The sequence below is a fragment of the Xenopus tropicalis genome, chromosome 1, assembly GCF_000004195.4.
Source record: "Xenopus tropicalis strain Nigerian chromosome 1, UCB_Xtro_10.0, whole genome shotgun sequence".
NCBI classification, from domain to species: Eukaryota; Metazoa; Chordata; class Amphibia; order Anura; family Pipidae; genus Xenopus; species Xenopus tropicalis.
In genome coordinates this window covers 95,769,607-95,791,549 of record NC_030677.2, presented here as the reverse complement: position 1 = coordinate 95,791,549, position 21,943 = coordinate 95,769,607, and the positions used below count along the sequence as shown (strand labels likewise).

The window sequence follows — 21,943 nt, the reverse complement described above, 5'->3', positions numbered from 1 at the left end:
AAAACTTCACCCTCTTAATTAGATTTTAATGATAATTAAACAAAAAAGTATCCTTTTCTGTACTGTACATGGCAAAATGATGTTTAAATTTCATTCCCACAGCCAATCATGAATTTGATATCTTATAATAAGGAGAATCTTTAGCCTTCTTAAGCTTATAATGTTTGCACAAGTACAAAGCTTATACATGTAAATATTGACACTAGGTCTGTAAATACGACATTTAAATTTATCTCTCAGAAATGTTTAAATACATTTATGCATAGGAAGCAGCTGCAGTTGGGTAAACATTATTAATAACAAAAGTGGTGGAGCTTTGGGTTGTAAATGACTAAATTGTTCAGCTACAGCTACCACTAAAGCAATACTAAAATATAGCTGTATAATTAATAAAGAGATCATTTCATTAGTAAAATACATTGGACTGAACTTTATAAGAACTCTATTGTGCCTTTATTTTGAGATTGTGAGGTTGGAGGAATATTTAAAGAAATTCTGTTGTCCTCTTATAGGCGGGGTAAATCAATAGGACAGATGGTATCTTAAAAAGTATTGCAAAAGAAAAGGTGAAATGGTTTGTTGTCGCCATTAAAATTTCGCAAAATTGGATGTGGTGATTGCTCACATTGTAATGGTATAATCCAACCAGGGGTACTCCAGTTACAGTTAAAGGGGAAGGAAAGGCTAAGTCACTAGGGGGTGCCAAAATGTTAGGCACCCCCAAGTGACTTAGATCGCTTACCTTGTACCCTGGGCTGGTGCCCCTGTTAGGAGAAAAAAGCACCAGCCCAGGGTATCTGTAGGAAGCGCTTCCTCCTTCCTTTTTCTTCTGACGGCGAAATCCGTCGGCCGGCGCATGCGTGCGCAAGCGAAAAGGAAGGAGGAAGCGCTCGCTGCTACCCACGGGCTGGTGCTGTTCTCTCCGTACAGGGGCACCAGCCCGGGGTAGAAGGTAAGCGATCTAAGTCACTTGGGGGTGCCTAACATTTTGGCACCCCCAAGTGACTTAGCCTTTCCTTCTCCTTTAATGGACACTTTATGTAACAGTTCAGGGGTCATTTATCTAATATGATTTCATCATATTTCATCGTTATAGGATCTAAGCTAATGCAAAGCGTATGTTGCTATGTTCCTCATGCAAACTCAAAAGGCACTAGGAGCTTAGGGATCTTAATGCATGGCTAAAGCTTTGGTGTTAGAAAGAAGGTTTTGAGTTTCTAGGTGCAAAGGGTAGCAGGGATAGGTTGTAGTTGTGTTTGATTATTTTGAGCAATCACAGATAGGTATCTGCATTCATGAAATTACGTTAGGAAATAACATGGCTAATTTTGGCAAGTTTACAAAAATATGCTACAAGCCTTCCAGTAAAGGGCATGTGGCCAAGGTTCTACTACAAGTGGAAAAAGCTAAACAAACAGGTTGTTTTTATGCAATTACAGTAATGGGGCAACCAAATAAAAAAAGCTTGCAGTTGTGTAAAAATTCAATAATTTTACTCAAATAGTTCGGGATATGGGTACAAAAGATAATCATATTAATCTTATAAACACCAATAATTTGGAATTCATTTGGGTGAGCGTTTATGGACTAAAAAGTGAAAATCTAAATTAGCTACTTTTGGAATGAGCTAGACAATTTGAGAAGTAAATAAATATTGCTACATTGCTCAGAGAAAAATACTTACCTTAGGGTCCACATTTAGTATTTTTCTGTCTCTTTTATTTTTGAACAGTAATCCAGATGAAGATTCTGCAATCACTTGGTAATTTGGGCTTGAGTTTGATGTTGAGACATGGCTTTCCCAGTTATAAAAACTGAAAGTACAATAGCATACATAGACAGAATTAGAGACGTGTGTGTAAAAGACACAATATTTTATGTACTTATATTAGGTACATAGTGGTTTTATTGTGCCTTTTTTTGTCCCATAAATATGCAGTGAGAGAAAATGAGTGTCCTAGTTTATTATGAACAGAAAATTTTAGCTCAAAAGATGACAGAAGGCAATGGGCAAAATAAAGGAAACACATGATAACCCTTGCAGTGTCAAGTACATAGTATCTACATTCTTAACCAAAAGACTCTGTATGCCAAGTAACTTTACAAATGTGATATTTACAAAAAACTGAGTAGATAATGTGTTGCTTGTATTCAGGTATAATATTTCCTCATATGAAATAAAAGACACTGAGTTTGCCCAGGAGCAGTAACCCCAGCAACCAATTAACAGGTAGAATTTTCTGGTTGCCTGTTTAAAAGCCAACATCTTATTGGTTGCTATGGGTTGCTGTTCCATGGCAAACTTAATGCCCTTTATTACATAACCACCATTGTGAACTATATGAGGTTGTAGTAAAGGGAGATTGTTAATCTAAAAGGTGGATTAGTAAAATTGTTGGTGTTTATTCAGTTTTGCCCAGAAAAACATTTTTAGCCATTTTGAATTCTGCACACTACTTTACACATGTTCAGGTATGGGGTCTGTTATCTGGAAAACTGATATCCAGAAAGTTCTGAACGCTCTGACATCTGCCAAATGCAGGTAGCAATGTATTCATTAGGGTGGCTGCAGGGCTCTCCGCTTTAAAACAAAACCAATTAAAGCAGATATGGTGGATTGGCCATGTTTTGGTTATTTGCACACTGCCTTCCTGCTCATAAGTAACTCCACTGAACTTTGTATTCAAGATCTAGTAGGAGAAAAATGGTGTAAATTGCAACATTGGATTTTTAAAAAAGAAAAGAAAACATATGTTTGGCAGGTTCATGGTTTGCTAGTGTGTAGAAAGCCATATTTACCCATTTTGAATTCTGAATTACATCTTCACTAGGCAAAATGTAATTTTGGGTTTTTATCCCCTTTAAAAACATGCCATGCAATCTCCAGCAACAAATTAACAGTACAATGGTTTATAATTTTAACTCCATAATAAGATGTAGTCATCAGCAAATCTTTTAATCAGACTTCTAGAGTTCAACTGAAAGTGCTTAAAATAAGTAGCAGCAGCATCAGTAGCAGTTCATACAAAAAAACCATACAAACTCACAGACAGCTGACTGCCAGTTTCAAACTGTCCCTTGAAGTAACCACAGGACCCCAAAAAAACAAATAAATATACCATTTTAAAAAGGAAATAAAATAATGCATTTGATATATATATATGCTGTTATTATTTTAGGTCCAGCTGACCTAATTCTGTAGTGAGTGCAATCTAAATATAGTGGCCTCTTACAGATTTCCCATGTAAAATGGTACAATTTCAGTTTGTAGAATGCCCATGTTCAATGTTGTCTTATCAACAGGTCTCTGAGGTAACGTATAACAGTTTAACAACTGTCTCATATGATATTCATTTTGAATGAATTTAAAGATAGTATAGTTTTCAAGGGAATTTGAGTGTTATTTTAATGTGGAACATATGTACAAGTTGTAATATAATATGAAGGGATATTATGATAATTTAGTATGTTTGTCTATATGGCCCAAGTAATGTATTCCTAAGTATATTGCGTATAAGATATTGTTATGGCATTCCAAGTTCCACTATGGAACACATAAACATATTCTAGCATATGTAAGAGAATGTCAATTGCAGGAAGAAATACAGTTCTGTTTACCTAATAGTTTATGCTGTACTTATGATTATAAATAAAAGCTATCAACTTAGAGAATTTAAATTCAAAACAAATTAGCTACGCGTGGACTCCCTTTTTTTTTACATTTACATCTTAAAAAGCCTGATTAAGCAGCATTGATCTGTGAAATCCTGTATGTCTATGTAAAAAAAAGTTTATCTTGGTAGTTAAGTTATACACATTTTTTTAAAAGAACTCGACTGAATAAGCACTTCCCCTTAAGTGTGCAATGTACTCGGACAGGGTTCTGATTGCACACACTGGTTTACTGAAGCAAACTGCCCCACCTCTTCTCAGTATGCCTCAGTCACTGTGCATGCTCTGTACTTTTTTTTTGTATGTTTCTGTTAATACATACTTCTCTGAAAACATATCCCTTCCCCATTCCTGGGATTCATATTAGATATGGAAAAATATGGCACTAGGACTTTACCTTCAGGCTGTCCTCCATGATAAATACCCAACTGTGGATGTTCCATTGTAGCTTAACAGCTTAAAAACCAGCAGCAGTAGTCCCTGTATGTGCACTGGGATTTGTTTGGAGGGGTTGAACTTAATGGACTTTGGTCTTTTTGCAACCCAACTTAACTATGTAACTACTGTATATGCTGAACTACACTAGCACACCAGACATGACTAAAAAGATAAAAACAGGGTGCCCCAACAGCATAAATAAAAGCTTGTAAAAATGCTTTATCTATAATCAGTCACACTCACAAGACATAATATGAATCAGTGGCCAAATATGAAAGCTCCCACAGACCTACTGTAAATGCTTAGTATCTGCAAAGATTGGGGCATACTGAAAAGAGATGGGACAGATTGCTTAATTGAACCAGTATATGCATTTAAAAGCAAGCTGAAACTGCTTTTGTTATTTGCCCCCAGCCAAGAAAGTTTCTGGCCCCCCATATGGGACAGGCACCTCAGAAACCCTGCCCCCCCCCCCCCCCACACTACATGTGCATACCCTCAACTACTAGCACAGCAAAATCAAAGGGAATGTCAAGTCTAGAACATCCATTGCTCTGCTCTCACTGGCTGCAGACTAAGGCCCTTTTGATTGGTTGCCAATCAGAGCAAATGTAAATAAGGAAAGGTACATTAACATGTCAGTGCATAGGATTTTTCTGATAGATCACCACTGTGGATGCACAGGCTCAAAAATATAAATGGGTACCACATAACTTAGTCAATTTTCACTACCACATAAAAATGAATTTGATCTTTTTTTACAGTATGAGGTGTGGTCAGATATAAGCACATAAACTGATCAAAGAGAGGAAAAAAAAATTAAACCTAACATAAACCTGCAGTGTGAGGAATGAAACAAAGGAAATAGAAGGTTATGGGAAATGCCTCTGGATCGATGAACTGGTTGGGGAAAAAGAAAGAGCCAATTTAAACAAGTGTAATTGAAATCAAAGTGTTTAACTGGACTTTTTCCAAGGTTATTTCCACTGTGCTTATGGCGAGGGTGTCACAAAAAAAACATGAGGTCTGATTTTCACAATCTTATCTTTTATTACTGACCTTTCAAAATTATTACAAAAGATAAAAAGCAAAATATGCTTTTTGCATCTGACTGAGAAGATGTCATAATTTAGGTAAACTATAAAAGCAGTATTATTTACATTATAAGCTACTTTGTGCAAATGCATTGCAATGATAAAAGATATTTTGAAAGAAATGTAATGGCTTTTAACCTACCCATAGGGGCTGATTTACTAACCCACGAATCCGACCTGAATTGGAAAAGTTCCGACTTGAAAACGAATATTTTGCGACTTTTTCGTATGTTTTGCGATTTTTTCGGATTCTGTACGAATTTTTCGGATCCATTACGATTTTTGCGTAAAAACGCGAGTTTTTCGTATCCATTACGAAAGTTGCGTAAAAAGTTGCGCATTTTGCGTAGCGTTAAAACTTACGCGAAAAGTTGCGCATTTTTCGTAGCGTTAAGTTTTAACGCTACGAAAAATGCGCAACTTTTCGCGTAAGTTTTAACGCTACGCAAATTGCGCAACTTTTTACGCAACTTTCGTAATGGATAGGAAAACTCGCGTTTTTACGCAAAAATCGTATTGGATCCGAAAAATTCGTAAAGAATCCGAAAAAATCGCAAAACATACGAAAAAATCGCAAAGTACCGATCATTACGAAAAAAACGCAATCGGACTCCATTCGACCCGTTCGTGGGTAAGTAAATCAGCCCCATAGAGTGAGATAATATTTGATGCTAGTTATCCTTCCCTTCCTGAAAAAGCAATGTTTGGGGAAGTGTTTAAACCTGCCTTCATCAGGAGGGAAGCTATAATTATGGTGCTTCTAACAAGGAAATCCAGCACTAGTGTTATTTCAACTCTAGTGATGAGCGAAAAAAGCAAGTGATGTAAAAGTCGCGGTTGTCAAAAAAGCTGCAGTCACATAAAATGCCTAATTTGTCGTTGCTTAGAGAATTTTTCAGCAGTTCTGTGAATTTTACATTCATCGCATTCATTTAGTAAAACTAAAATTGTTAGTTTTGGCTAACAGTTTTTTTGGGGTTTTTTTTCTTCTTTCACATGCTTCCCATGAGGTCATTTTTTTCCTTCTATTCCATCTTGCTGCTTCTTCTTATAGCTTGTATTCATGGATTTAGTGCAAAGCAAAAGAAAGAAATTGAGTTCTTCTTCTTCTTCTGGTAAGTCCTGCTTTGGTCTGCTGCTGGGAGACCCCACTTCTGACAGGGGGTGTCTTCTGCCCTGGGAGTTTTGGTGTCCATGGAAGATAATGTGTAATTTTCTTCTTCAGGGGATGAGAGTTTTTTAGAAGGTCTGGTTTCTGATGTTTTTTCTGATGATGATGAGGAGGAAGACTCTGCAGCTTTCGACTTGTCTCTGGTTGACCCTTTAATTAAATCAGTGAAGTTAATTTTGGGGGTGCAAGAAACAACAGATTCTCAGAAAGCTAAAGTCTTCCTTCCTCTTCGAAGCCGAGGGAGTTTTTTCCTCTTTTCCCAGAAATCTCTGAGTTGATTTCAATGGAGTGGGGTACAGCAGCAAAGAAAATTTTGTTTACTTCTCTAGCAACAAGATTTTCTTAATTGTATCCATTTAAGGAGCAGGATAAAAAAAACTGGGATACACCTCCGGCAGTTGACTCTTCTTTTATTCATGTGATGATTCATCTGTGCTGAAGGATCCCATAGAAAGAAGGGTAGAGACAAAGTTACGTAAAGCCTACAAGGCAGTGGGAGCCTAATGTAGTTACATAAGGTTAAAAATAGACCAGAGTCCATCAAGTTCAACCCAGACCAGAGTCCATCAAGTTCAAGTTCAAGGCAGTGGTGAATTTCTACTCAGCTGGCATCTAGATCTATGGCAGTGTCGGTTCGGCCAGGAGAGCCCTTTGGCTTAGGGTGCAGACACAGCATCCATTAAGTCAATGTGCCTTGCTATAGTATGTAGGAGGAAGCCTTTTTTTGGCCCCAAGTTGGATGAGGTTATTGCTAAGGCCAAAGGGGGTAAAAGTACCTTTCTACCACTGGAGAGAAAAAAAAACAACAAAGGTACAGCCCTTTAAGAGAGCCAACTACAGACAGTCTTCTTGGAGAGGAAGTCAGTCCACAGCCCTCAGGGGAGGCAATATTAAATCACCCCCAACTTCTAAGAAGTCGTCCTGAAAATTAGTTCCCATGTCGGGGCCAGGCTTTCAAGATTTTACTTGGGAGAATTCTATTTCAAACCTATGGTTCCTTACAGTCTTGAGAAGGGGGTACAGCATAGAGTTTTCTTTAGTTCCCTCTCAAGATGTGTTTTTTTGTTTCCCCAATTCAGCGGAGAAGAAAGAAGCTTTCGAGAAATATGTTAATCATCGCTTGAATAAAGGGTTGCAATACAGAACATGAAAGTTCATGTGGAAGCACTACCTGCGATGATTGAGATTAGATGAGAAGAAGATCCGGTAGTAAAATGCTTCTTCTCAGCCATTTTTAAGATTTGCCCTCCTAGACGGCATTGTCTCCTGTCTGGGATCTCCCTCTGGTCCCAAAAATTCTGTGTGAGTCTCCCTTTAAGCCTTTGGAAGAGGCATCATTGTGGTTCGTTACCCTTAAAACATTGTTCTTGGTAGCAATTAGGATCAAGATCATCTTTTGGTCAGATAAGGTTATCCTAAAACCAGTTGATACATTTCTATCCAAGGTGGTTACTACCTTTCACCTTGCTCTGGAGATTGTTCTTCAGAGGATCCCTCTCGCTTAACTAAATTATTAGATAGGTTGGTAAGGTGGTTATGGGTCTTTTATGACCTTAGAGGGTAAGTTACAATGCTAAGCATGGTAGAGGGGTGGGGCGAATACTTATAGTATTGCTGACATGAAAAGTAGCCAGGTAAAAGAAAATTACAATAAGTATGATAGGAAATTTTCCTTTTTCTCTCCTCATATTAGAGAGGCTTTAGAAGTAGAGATGTAGCGAACTGTTTGCCGGCGAACTAATTCGCACGAAAATCGGGTGTTCGCAAGTTCGCAAGTTCGCGAACTTTTAGCGAAGTTCGCAATTTTGGGTTCGCCTTAGCTGGAGCCAAATTTTGACCTCTCACCCCAGAGCCAGCAGATACATGGCAGCCAATCAGGCAGCTCTCCCTCCTGGACCACCCCCGGACCACTCCCTTCCATATATAAACCGAAGCCCAGCAGCCATTTTACATTCTGCCTGTGTGTGTTTGATGAGTTAGCATAGGGAGAGAGCTGGGGAGGGGTTTGAGGGACAGTTTAGGTAGCTTTGCTGACTAGTAATCTACTTTCTACTGCTCTGTATGTAGCTGCTGGGGACAGCTGTCCTGCTGATCTCATCTGCTGCAACCCAATAGTCCTTGTAAGGACTGCTTTTATTTTCTGATTACTGTTACTCTTCTTTTCATTGTGTGCTGCAGCTCTGTCTGTGTGTTGGAGACAGGTGTGCTGCTCATAGTAGTGCACTAAGCACCAACCACACATTCACATCATTTTTTTTTTTATGTTTTTTTACTTTGCTACTGTAATTTATAGAGCCCAGTGCTATTAGTCTAGCTGTGTTGGGGACTGGTGTGCTGCTCCTAGTTCACCCCCAGCACCAACCAGAGATCACTTTTTTTTTTATTATTAATTTTTTTTTTTTTTAAATTTAAGTTACTTGTCTTTAACGTGTCCAGTGCTGTTTGCTGTTGTTCATAGTAGTGCACCATAGTACTATGTTACACATAGTAGTGACATTGCATTGCAATAAAATCCCCTGAGTGATGTTTTTCCACCAGCAATAATATATTTCGTATCCACTACTGCGGCGTTTTGTCTTTGCGTGTGAACCGGCTGTAACCTTTACACGACTTGATTGGCATGTAGACGCCGGACGTTTTAAAGCAGTTTATTACACAAGTTTAGAAATGTAGTGTGATTTCTGCCCTTTACAGCACAAAACGCAACGCTGTGTCAACAACGTATTTTTCAGAGAAATTTTTGCCCTTGATCGCCCTCCTGCATGCCACTGTCCAGGTCGTGGCACCCTTTAAACAACTTTAAAATCAGTTTTCTGGCCAGAAATGGCTTTTCTAGGTTTTAAAGTTCGCCTTCCCATTGAAGTCTATGGGGTTCGCAAAGTTCGCAAAAGTTTGCACTTTTTGGCGGAAGTTCGCAAACGGGTTTGCGAACTTTTTTTGTGAGGTTCGCTACATCTCTATTTAGAAGGTTTTTTTTTCGCCTTCCTCTGGATCCACAAGGAGTTAGGCAGGTTTCATATGATGTAAAATGCTGAATTCGATTTCTGCCTGTTGAGCTGCTGTCTTATACTTGTAGGATGAGTGCTGAAAAGCTTCTCTAAAATTTTGCTGGGAAATTATTTTAATTAGTTGGGGCTTAATGTGTAATTTCCTTAAAAATCGGTCTATTTGATCTGTGCTCTGTCTACCTTACTCATATTTCTTTACTGTAGTCACCTTTCTGGTTGATGTTGACCCCAAGCTCTCACTTGCTTAAGGTGTGTTCTGTGGAAATAAATGTTGTCCAGGAACCGCTAATGCCTCCAGTGTATCAAACAACTGCAGAAGTCCTACTTGTGATGATATAATGAGGATAATATTATCTGTATAGTGCAAGTTGTTCATGTTTCTACTGTTTATTTGGAATCAGGATAGTTTGGATCGATTCTGAAAGAGCATTCTTAATTATGATAGAGGATTGTTAGTTTACATAAATATGTCTAATGGCCTAAAATAGAGTTGATTAAGCCCATTTGACTTCTAACTTTCCAGACCTTATTTAAATTCACATGGTATGTCAAAGGCCAATATCAAAGGAAGGTTGAACATTTGATCTCTGGCCTCAATACCTGCGTGAAACCAATATGTTCTTCTGCCAGCTCCCAGCTGATTCACATAAATATCTTGCTGTCATGGCTGATCAGTGATATTTTTGATGTCTGATCATTCTGTTCCATTGTTTTTGGGATTGGTATGAAAACAGAACAAAGCCAATCTTTATGCCATTGTCCTGTTTGCAAGGTCTGATTGTAGATATTAATGGAAAAAATTTCTCTCCATCAGCCTTGATCAGCTCAGCTGCATTAGCATCTATACCTTTCTATTAGGAAACAGAAATACAGACTTCACTTTCTAGTATACTGAGTTCCACTTCATCTAAATAGTCAAAGGAGTCTTTATAATTATAATCAGTATTAAAGTCAAAATGTATTTTGATATCATCATTTGCACTTCTTGAGTTACTTCTGCACATTGTGGATCCAACCATGCTGCATCATCTCTCCTCACTTGTGTTTGCACAGCAGCGTCGACATCTCTTTGCACTCTCTGGTCACTGATATTTATCTACTTTCAATTTCTTTCTTCTCTCCATTATTTGTAAAGCCTTCCCCTTATGGTTTGTTGGTGCAAACTCTGCTCTTCCCAGCAATTTGGGTTACTCTTGAACTCTCTCTGATGTCCCATGACCCTTTTCTCCTTATCTTTCAAGAGCCTCTTTGCATAACACCCATTGTTTAACTGTCATTGCATTATCTAAAGCCAGACCTATCATATATGTTGTCAGCACCATTCAACCCTACTTTTAAATTAAAGTGTCCATTTATTATTAAAATATCTTGTGATGGTGTACCATTGATAACCATCTGAAGAATATACTTCCACCTGTATCTAATACTGCTTGTGTTGCCAATTTATATACTAATGGAAGAAGATATTTTAAATTGCACACTAATATATTTTAGAACCCACCCCCCTGTAAAGCTGGCCATACACGTGGCGATCTGACGATGTTTTGTGCGACCATCGGTCACACAAAACATCGTCAGATTCGCCACACACCATTCAGGGCTGAATCGGCAGGTAAGGAGGTAGAAACAATAGGATTTCTACCTCCTTCTGCCGATTCAGCGCTGAAGGGAGATTTTGGTCAGGCGCCTTCTATCAAAATTTTCAAACTGGTCCGATCGGCGAGTCGGCCGATATCAGCAGCTTCCTGCGATATCGACTCGCCGACATACCATACACGCACCGAATATCGTACGAAACGAGGTTTCGTACGATATTATCAGTGCGTGTATGGATTCCATTGTAACATTGCGCAACTATAATTGTTCAGCAATGAATGGACCCCTGCATAATGCAAGAATCAGCAGCCAATCCCTCATATTGCCCCCAAGCCCCAATCTGTACCTGTGTCAGCAGCCATCATATTGCCCCCAAGCCCACAATCTGAACCTGTGTCAGCAGCCATCATATTGCCCCCAAGCCCACAATCTGAACCTGTGTCAGCAGCCATCATATTGCCCCCAAGCCCCCAATCTGAACCTGTGCCAGAAGCGGACAATCCCTCTCATTGCCACCAAGTCCCCAATCTCTACCTGTGCCAGCAGCCAGCAACAAGGTTCACAACTTTTCACACTTTGCAACGCGCCAGCTCTCTCTGTTTGAATGACACTGTACGCGCTACCCCCTACTGTGCATGCGTGCCAGCACGATAATAGGGGAGCGCGTCAGGTTATTAAGGTACGTCCCGGCAAAGAGAGGATGGGGGTGCGCTCCTGGGTCCCAGTTAATGAGTACAGTGAACAACACACATGCCAGAGAGGGTTGGGGAGGGCAGTTTTGGAAGGCCAAGGCTACCAAGGAAACTAGTTTTAATAAATTAAAAAAATTCCTTTTAAAATGCGCCCCCCAGTGATTGCGCCCTAGGCAGGTGCCTACTCTGCCTACCCCTAGTTCCAGCCCTGCTTGATCTGACAGTCTGACACAATTAAGTGGCTTGAATTGAGGTCATTAAAACATTTCCAAAAAAGCCCTTTGCTGGTGAATTTTAGCAGCAGCTGTAGAGACAAAAAGATGGAAAGCCCTGATAAGTTGAACATTTCTTGAAGACAGGAAATCAGCTAAACTGGTATTTTTTTTATATTCTTTAAAAAAAAAAAAAAAAAAAAAAATACTGCAGAAATGTATACAGCATGTGCAGTAATGCTAGCTTTGAAAGGTCAAAGAAAGCAACTCTTCACTATAAATCCTACTTTAATGAAAAAAATTAAGGTTCTTTGAAGTGAATGATATTAATAACCTGTAACATAGTAGTATTGAAGTGCTCAAGTTTAAGCACTTCTTAAAAGCCATTACTAGTTGTTTTGATTAAATGCATTATCTTCTTGCCTTGGCAACTACTGTAGTTCCGAGTCATTGATCAAGGCTGATAATTCCAGGAATGATAAAACTTTTTTTCTAATTTGGAAATGTCTTTTATCTATTAAACGCCTTAGATTTTCAAGTTTATTAGAAAAAAAAAATTATAATTGCTCATATTTTCAAGGAAAAACAAACCCTAAAATAACAAGACAATTAAACAAAGGTCCTTATCAGTGGACAACCACAAATGACCAAATGACCCCCCACCGCAAAATAAAATTCCACACCGTTGTCAGGGCCGGATTTCTGTTTTGGGCGCCCCGAGGCCGCCCCTGTCGGTCGCCCCCTCCCCACCCATGCGCATGCGCGAAAGCGCCCCCAGTGCGCATGCGTTCCTTAAAACGCCCATACGGAGCAGTGGGGAGAGGTCCCGACTGCTCCATATGGGAGCCAAATTTAAATTTTTTTTTGCGGCGGGGCGGCATGCCGCCCCTAAACTTCTGCCGCCCTAGGCCCGGGCCTTTGTGGCCTCTCCACAAATCCGGGCCTGACCGTTGTGATATGGTTGCTATGGTTTACTGCCAAGGTGAAAATTTGCCCAGTGTTGACTAACTAGACCCAGTGTCTCTTTAATGGTATACTGCCACACCAAACAAATTCAGTGGTTGCTCTAAATTATATTTTATTTATATTTATAATGTTATCAATTGATATGTTTTGGTCAACCAAGATATTGCACACAGTTGCATGCAGTCTATGCAGTAAAATACTTTAAGCCAAATAAGCACCCTAGCAGATAAATAAATCATATCTGGGAATGAAATAAGCTGCATTTTTTACACATCATGTTTGTCACTAGGAACCATTTACTGACTGCAGGTGCATTGCCAAGACAAAGCAATGAAACCGTGCACTTTTGGCACACTGAAATTCCATCTTATTCTTTCATATCCAAAGCTTGTTACTAGATCAGACTGGAAAGTCATTTTAATTTTTTATTCACAAGAGTGTAAAGTTAGAATGTGAATTAAAGCCTTTGAGGACCAAAAACATTTAGAGAGAACTTGCTAATGCTGCTATATGAAAAAGTGCTATGAAGACATTCCAGAACTGAAGCACATTTGCATCAGGCCCAATTTTATTGTCTTTCTGGTGTTGATGGCAATATTATGCCATTTTACATTTTAAAAAAAAGGCAACCCTTCAAATCTCTTATTCCTGGAAAAAAGTCTGTGTGATTTGTTTCTATAGAATCATTCAAGTTTAGATTCCAATTTACTTGAAAAAAGTTACGTTAAAATGTATGACATATCTTTATACAATAACTGTGTTTTTTGTGTTGTGTTAATTTTTAACACAACATACAAGTACTTGCATTAACCATTTCCAACAAGATTCAGTTTAGTGAGAAAAAAGGTTTATCACGTGAAAACTCATGGACGAGATTCCACTTGAGATGCAAATTCAATTAAAAAAAACTTATCCCATGGTTTATAACATAAAAACTCTATTGAAGTCTGTGGCAAAAAACTGGAACTGAATTAAATCTCGTCCATGAGTTTTCACATGATAAACTGTGACTGAATTGAATCTGGTCCAATGTCAGAACTGCCAACACACTTTGACAAATAAAGCTTACCAATAGTATGTCACTTCAATTTGCTATTAATGTGAAAAAGTTGAAATATACAAATATGTTGCAGAAGGTCAAAGACAGAAAGGCATTGGAGCAAACAGAACATTACCAAAAAAGTACACTAACAAAGACCGGCAGCAGTCTCAAACACTGAACTGCTGATTCGATTCTAAAATCAGAGCACTAAAATCAGCTATATCTACTGTATCTCTGTCTCTGACTTACATAGAAACAAACTGATGAACTATGAAAAATCAAGGATTTGGTCCTGCAATAGAAAGTTCCATTAATTTAGGGCTGGGTACCTGAGGCAAACTGCCCCTTTTTGCACAAATTCACCCCCCCCCCCCCGGCGTGTGAGCATCTTACAATTCTGAAAGACCCTGAACAAGGGGTAGGTGGACAGTAGAGGTATGTGCCTTGTGACAATAACCCCCCGCTGTTGCTGTTGCTTTTTTTGCACTTTTCACACAGCATACTGAATCATAAGAAGAATATTCCACTGTACATTCACCATTTTGGAGTGCTGCTGGAGTATTCTTTTTATGAGTGTTCACTCTGTGCAGATGGGTTTACACCTTGGATCTGACCCGCCAAAGGGAACAAGCATGTAAATTTAGCACAGACACCTTTTATAATAAAATTGCCATCAAGTAAAATACTGCCATATAGGAACCCTAATTAGGTCCAATGGGGTCCACGGTGGCACCCACAGTGGCATACCTCCCAGCACCTGTTACCTTTCTCTGCAGTGCTCATGATGAGTCTATGAAGTTACTTCTCACATTATATAAATTGCAGCAACTTGGAGACAGTGGGTCTGAGTGACTGCTGATGATAGTCTGCACAGGGTTTAGTGGTCACTGTTTCTGTCATGAAATGCATGGAAGCCACACTGTACCATAAAATGCAAGGGGGCCATCAGAACAAAGGAGAGAGGCAAACAGGGTTATAACAGCTGTCAGGATGGAGGGGGAAAGAAAGGCTCCCTTTGCTCACTCAGCCAGTGTAAGTGTAAAGTGAACATTTGCTATAAAAATGATCATATATTTAAACAGATAGTTTGTAAAATAATGCTAATGTTTCCCTTTGACATGGCATCTTTTCTGCGTGTATGTAGATTTTCTGCATGTATATAGATTTACATGTAGATTTATAAAAGTACATATGGCAGAACTATCCCAAAAATTATGCAAACAATCTTTTATAAAGTATAAAAAGCCACTGAAGTGAATAGTATCAAAGCCACATAAATCCCTTGCAACACCTAAATTAGTGGTTAGTGCAGGGGGCTCAAACTCAATTTACCTGGGGGCCGCAGGAGGCAAAGTCAGGATGAGGCTGGGCCGCATAAGGGATTTCACAAAAAAAGTCCATGAAGGCTTGCATTATCGGATAATGCAAGGCACGGCGGGCGGGAGCTGCTGATTGCGGAAATTACGTTATGCCATCATAACAGTTATTATGGGAAGACGTTCTGTGTGCACAATTAGCTGCTAACTAGTTCCCCTGTAACATCTATTTACAGTCTTTAAATTCTCTTATAATCAAAAGGTATCCCTTTCTCAGCCTAAAAATGATAGGCTTGATAGTTTGACATTAGATTTATGAAAAGTTGTTGGAGGGTTAATAAGGGATAAGATACTGAAAAATATTTAAAATCACAATAGTTGTGTCGAAATGGTTGTCAAATGGTTGTGTTCAACACAGAATATTATTGATTAAATTTAGAAATAATGGCCTTAAAAACTAATGTGAAAACTTTTTCACCAGTTTTGGCCCAAAGTTTGAAGTTTCGCCCACGGCAAAAGATTTTGCAAATCCACACTATAAATTCAACAGAAAAAACAAAAACAAAAGAAAAACAACAGCAGACATAATTATTTGCCCCATGCCTTCCCACCAATGGGATCAGAGACCTTCCCAGCCCACCCCTTCTCTATCTAAGGTGCTGTCTTCATACCATGTTTGGAAGATACTGACAACACAGGTAGCTTTTTTTTAAATGAAGAACAGCTGATGTAATGCAATTTATATGCTATTGCAGAGCTAAAAATAGATTAACAGCAATGTAATTTCACCCAACTCGAGTGCCATGCATCAAAATTTTTCACAAAATTTTTAAGCAGAACATGTCATTTTTACTCATCGCTACCCTTGCACATAATGTTTATGCATGAAGGATAGATTACAGTGATTAAGTGGAACATTTTCTAAAACCAGTGTTATTAGTGGGTTACCATAGCTGTCTGTCCTTGGTCCTTTTAAAATTGTGCATAAATGATGGTTGGCAATGCAAGTATACTCTTTTTGCAGCTGACACTGTGCATATGATCCATGCAGAGAGATATTATTAAACTGGAGAACTGGGAAGAAAATTGGCAAATAAGGTTGCGTTGAAAAATTAGATTTTTGTGCTTGAGTAAAATAACAAATGCTAGTTGTAAACTAAGTAAAAATGAATTGAAGGCTGCCTCAATTTAGATTTGGGAGGTTTGTATGAGCATTGTAGCCCTGCTATGTAGTCTTTGTCTTGTATCCAGTTCTTTTGATACCTTTTCTGTTCTGTCTATTTTAGCATGTTATGTGGGGTTCCAGTTATGTTCTTTACCCACTATGGCTTGTTCCAGTCTGTCACTTACTCTAACCCTTAGGTTTAAAGATTCTTTTTCCTGTCCCCGAGGTCTTGCTTGACAGATCGTTGTCATTCAATCAATTTTGGTACAGACAATGTGTTCACTTAACTCCTCCTACACTAATCCAATCACAATGGCACATTGTAACTCTTCGGAGAGGTACATTGTAAAGGTGGCCATACACGGACCGATTTTTTACTTACAAACGACCGATTCCCGAACGATCCGATGCTATCGTTAAGTTATCGTATAGTTGGTGGTGTACGAACGATCGTCGGCCCACTAAACGAGCCGACATTATCGTCCCCAAAATCGATCGGCCAGGTTTAAAAATTTTGGTCGTTTAACGATAAAATCTGCCAGTTGGTGTGAGTGTCAGACATTTGTCTTTCAACGATTGTTCTCTGCGCATGTCACGATTGCCAGCAGCAGAAGTCAACGACATCGATCGTACGTAGATGTACGATCGTAGGTATTTTACGATAATGATGCGACAAAATCTTTCCCGAATTATCGTTGCCCGTGGATGGCATATCGTATGGGAACTCGATCGCCATACGATCGTTTGTCGATATAATCGTTCATCGCACAACGAGCGAAATCGCCTCGTGTATGGCCACCTTTACTCTCTGAAGAGTTACAATGTTCCATTGTGATTGGTTTAGTGGAGGAGTTTATATGCCAAGGACTTCCAATACCAGTAAGTTGAACTGAAAAAGCTGCTCGGATGAGTGAGGAAATGTCTTCGATGATTACGCAACCTGATTACCATGACCTGGACGAATGAAAATCTTCATAGTGTTCCAGTGGTTCCCATATTGGCATTGCAGTCTAAAGGTCAGATGATCATATTAAGGCTAAAGCAAATTTACTGCCTCAGATATCGTTGTATAGGAGTGCAACCACTGTGACCATGTTAAAAAAAACACACACACATTTACCAAATACGTAATTTTCGTATGAGTTAAAGTGGGGCTGGAACAAATGTTGAAACAAAAAAGAGCCAGAACCAGCAAAATTCCATATTTCTCTGACCTAATGTATAGGCACTGCCTGGTTCATCTGTTAATGACTTAGTGTGCAGGAGTCCAATTTTGATAACAAACTAAAATGTAAATTAAAAAAGAAGATGAAATTGAAAGAAGTAATATTTACAGCATCTAACAGAAGCCAGATGTGGAAGTAAATTTCTCCAAGCTAAACATTTACTGAGTTGGCAAGAGTGCTCTTCTTTCCTACTTCATCCAAATATGTGAAGTTTAAATGGACTGTAATTTCTCCTTATTCCGTTAACCTCCCTGGCAGCATTTTGTTGCCTTATTTACTGAGTAGTGGCTTTTCGAAACTCTTGCCCCTCCTCCTACTCTGCAGCTGCTCTGCAGCTTTGCATAACAAGCCATTTAAAATCTCAAGCGATATTTTTTGTTAAGCTGCTAGCATTTGTAGAATATGAAAGTTATCATCATTGTGTCAGGCTATATTTGTCATAATTTTGCTCGCAGTTTATGCTGGAATATTTAATTTTACCAGTTGCTTTCCAAAATTTTTGAGGTGTACTTGTAATAGCAAAAATGCTTTTTACGCAGCTTATCATCCTTTTCTTTAAAACATTATGAAGATTTATATATTCATAAAATATCGTTTCCTTGCTTTCACATTCAGAAATCCACCATTTAATGTTAAAAATTTATTTTCTGTGGCTTGGCTTTGTTTCTTTAAATATAAAAGTCTGTCTTGAATTCAATTACTTATACAAAGCATCTAATGAATTATGTCTCAAAAAGCTCCACTTTACCGCACTCATCACATCAGTGATTTTTGTTTGTTTTTATTTTGCTGTTCAATGGTTACCAGCCACAAAAATTCTAAAATCACATTTATTGATACAATATAAAAACTGTGCAACATTTTGTGTCCAGTATATTTTCCCAAGCAGACAAGAAGACAGTAGGAGTAAATTGTCAAGACTGGGCAAATTTGCCTGTGGGCAGTAACCAATGGCAACCAATTCAATTGTTACATTCATTGTTATGCTTGCAGCTGGCTAAAAAAAAAAAAACCAATCACTGATTGGTTGCTATATGTTACTGCCCACAGGCAAATTTGCCTAGTCTTGATAAATTAACCTGAGTGTGTCTAGGGGCAATGACAATAAACATCCTTTTGAAACTTGCCCCACTAGCTACTTATCTTTTTGATCTTGGACCTCTCCTTGGTGTGTGCAACATCTCTCATACTGTGTGCAGTCTGGCCTGCTGTACAGAAGTCGTACTTAGGGTGCAAATTAAAACATCATTCTTACAAGAAACTAAGAATATGTATTTCAAAGATGGTGAAAAGATGATTCATGATCAATACCAGTTTCTGTGTGGCATGCAATACACATCTGAACTACCGTATATACTCGAGTATAAGCCGATCCGAATATAAGCCGAGGTACCTAATTTTACCTAAGAAAACTGGAAAAACGTATTGACTCGAGTATAAGCCTAGGGTGGGAAATGCAGCAGCTACTGCTAAGTTTCAATAATCAAATAATTAATAAAGGACACTCAGCGTGACCCCCTGTGAACTCTTAATAAACATATAATGTTGGAAGCTGCAGATTAGGGAAAGGTGGATGGAGCCTAAAATAATTTTACTCACCCCCATCTGGAAGGCTGTGCCCAATGCCTAGAACTTCTGATAAGGAGCAAAGCACTGAATCTGCCACCAAGAGCAGTGTTCTCAACTGCTGCTTGTCAGAAGTTCTAGGTAAAGATCCTTTAGAGTAACAGGCTTCTGGATGGGGGTGAGAAAAGTTTGCCTCATAGTTTTCATTGTTTTAGCTTTTATTTTTTTTAACTGTCAGGCAAGTCAGGCAAACATTTATTTAATGTTTAGATTTGTTTTAGCAAATTATGAGTATAGTAATCAGAGGGGCTTGGCCAACTGGCGATGTGAACAGATGTGATTTGACCTAGCTTCACTGGATTACCACAATATTCTTTAAATCTTGACTTCTACAGCCTATTAACCTTTGCTAAACCAGACCTGTGTCCTGAGAAACTTTAATGGGCAAGAAAATATAAGCTGCAGATGAAACTTCAGATATTCTCACCTGTGTGGCAGACCCCCACAAAACTGAACTGCCTAAGGAGCAACCCATCAGACACCTGCATACTCACACCCCTCCTCAGAAAGACTCTATATATATATATATATATATATATATATATATATATATATATATATATATATATATATATATAAGAATCATATAAGCTACCCTCCTACAACTACATAAATAAAGATCCCACCTACAGAGCTGGAGTTATTAAAAAGATTGATAGAGCTGATGTCGTTATGCAGGCCATTCATGCAATGGGAACACTGTCCTACATGTGTCTGTGTGTTTGCCATTAATGCACAGATATGTAATATGTTTGTATTTGTATCAAATGCACACATGCACACACATGCGCACAGTCACGCAAGCCGCACAATCATCCCCCCCGTGTAGGCGGACGTTCGTGTGTGCACTCGCGGGCGCACACGGTCGCACACACGAACGGCCAACTACATGGGGGGGGGGGGGTTGTGCGGCTTGCGCGATGAATGCCAGCGCAGCGTATCACTTATACTCGAGTATAAGCTGAGCCTGAATTTTTAAGCACATTTTTTGTGCTGAAAAACTCGGCTTATACTCGAGTATATACGGTAATAATAACTTTACCTAGCTGTATGCAGATTTTATAAGATTTCAAATTAAACTAGCAGAATTATATTCACATATGCATGTAGAGGGACAGGCTCATTATTATATTCCCTCTCTTAACTCTAGGTTTAGAAAGGAACAACCCAAAGTGCCCCACAATGTGAGTTGAAATTTTGAGCAGAGAATAGACATGGACACCAAAATTCACCCTTTATACACCAGTCAAACTTCTGTAGCCTATATCATGCACCATAAATCCACAGAGCTCTGTACGTTTTCAGGCCAGTCATGTTTTCCAAGAACAGTGTCACTAAGTAAAAGCAAAATGTTTTTAAAATGATGCTAAAAGATGAAGTTAGCCAGGCCCAGTTTAACAATGTATGGTATCAGCTATCACCTTTCATATTTTTCCTTATTCTGTTTAAAAAGTGACTCATTGCTCCAAGAGTACAGATCCAGAACAAGTATTTACAGAACCACAATCAAAAGAATATTCTTCATGGAAATTACTTTTTTCCTGGTGACTTATTCAAATTCCAATAGAAATCTTGAAAAAGTGAACTTTTGCTTGGAAAAGTTATGCAAACTGTTGTTTAAAATAAACAGAACATGTGGAATTGTATATACATTTATATTTCTGACAAGTGATGTTGTATATTAAAACTACACTAATGTATTATGGCAATGCACCATTCCAAAAATATCTCTGAAGAATATTTTTTTCACCTGTTTCTCATTTCTCAGTTTTACATTTCAGCTTCTATTTTATTTAACATAAAATGGTTAAAGCAACTAACTAAATAATGAAACTTTTTTTTTTATATACGCTCTTAGACTTTTATGTCTATGAGACATTCAAAAGACAAAAGAATAAACTGTAGGTAGCCTACGCAGGATTGATGCATCCAAATGTACTTGTCCATTAAACCGTAAGTGTGATTATATATTGTTACTATAGTGATAAATGCATACTACATTATGAAAGGGCACCTCTTCTATGCCTATTTATTTTGCTTTTTTATTTATTAAATATTACCAGTCAATTACAGAAATGAAATTGGTTGCTACTTAGTCTCAAAGTTTAGAAAGAACCCCACTTCTCTCAAATATGTTTTTTATCAATTGGGCGGTTAAAGCAGTTAAGCCTGATTTCACCCTTTAGAAAGGTAGGTAATAGCCTAGGTCATAGTAGCAGGTGATATGGTTAGTCTGCTGATATGCACAAAGGGACAGGGAGCCACAGTCCTCTTTACCATGGTTCCCCAGGGGCCAGAAGTATTGTTTGGACTCCTTCTCCCTTGATTATTTATGGAAAAAAAGCAAATTAGGTACTTTAAACAATTGAAATGAAGACTTTTAAGACTTCTCTGTTAATGCTATTTCAGCTAAAGGGAGCCCTTTGTCTGATAAAGATCCTTGACTCCAAAGTTGTCCCAGATGACTCTAGTGGGAAGTGTATTTGAGTGTTCCAAGTAAGTACTTATTGTGGTTTAAAGGCTACTTAGCTTATGCAGTTCTCCCGGTGTTAAACAAAAAAGAAGGGGATGCTCTAAGCGTAAAATATAAAATAAAATAGTTTGTTTAAGTTTTATTTAAGCCAAACTCTATTGTCCATTTCAAAAATTTATAAAACAGCACACCATACTGTGGGTTACATAACTGAGGTTGAGAAGTTTTAGGCAATACTGTAATTGA

The 21,943-nt window shown here is 38.4% G+C and overlaps 1 protein-coding gene across 1 annotated transcript in view; it reads right to left on the bottom strand.

Moving 5' to 3' along the window:
• cfap299 (cilia and flagella associated protein 299) overlaps positions 1-21,943 on the bottom strand; it is a 187,087-nt gene that overhangs the window by 3,964 nt on the left and 161,180 nt on the right. The window contains exon 6 of the mRNA XM_002933999.5: positions 1,685-1,814. Within this exon, the coding sequence (XP_002934045.1) occupies positions 1,685-1,814 (130 nt within the window). The remainder of the gene's footprint in view (positions 1-1,684; positions 1,815-21,943) is intronic.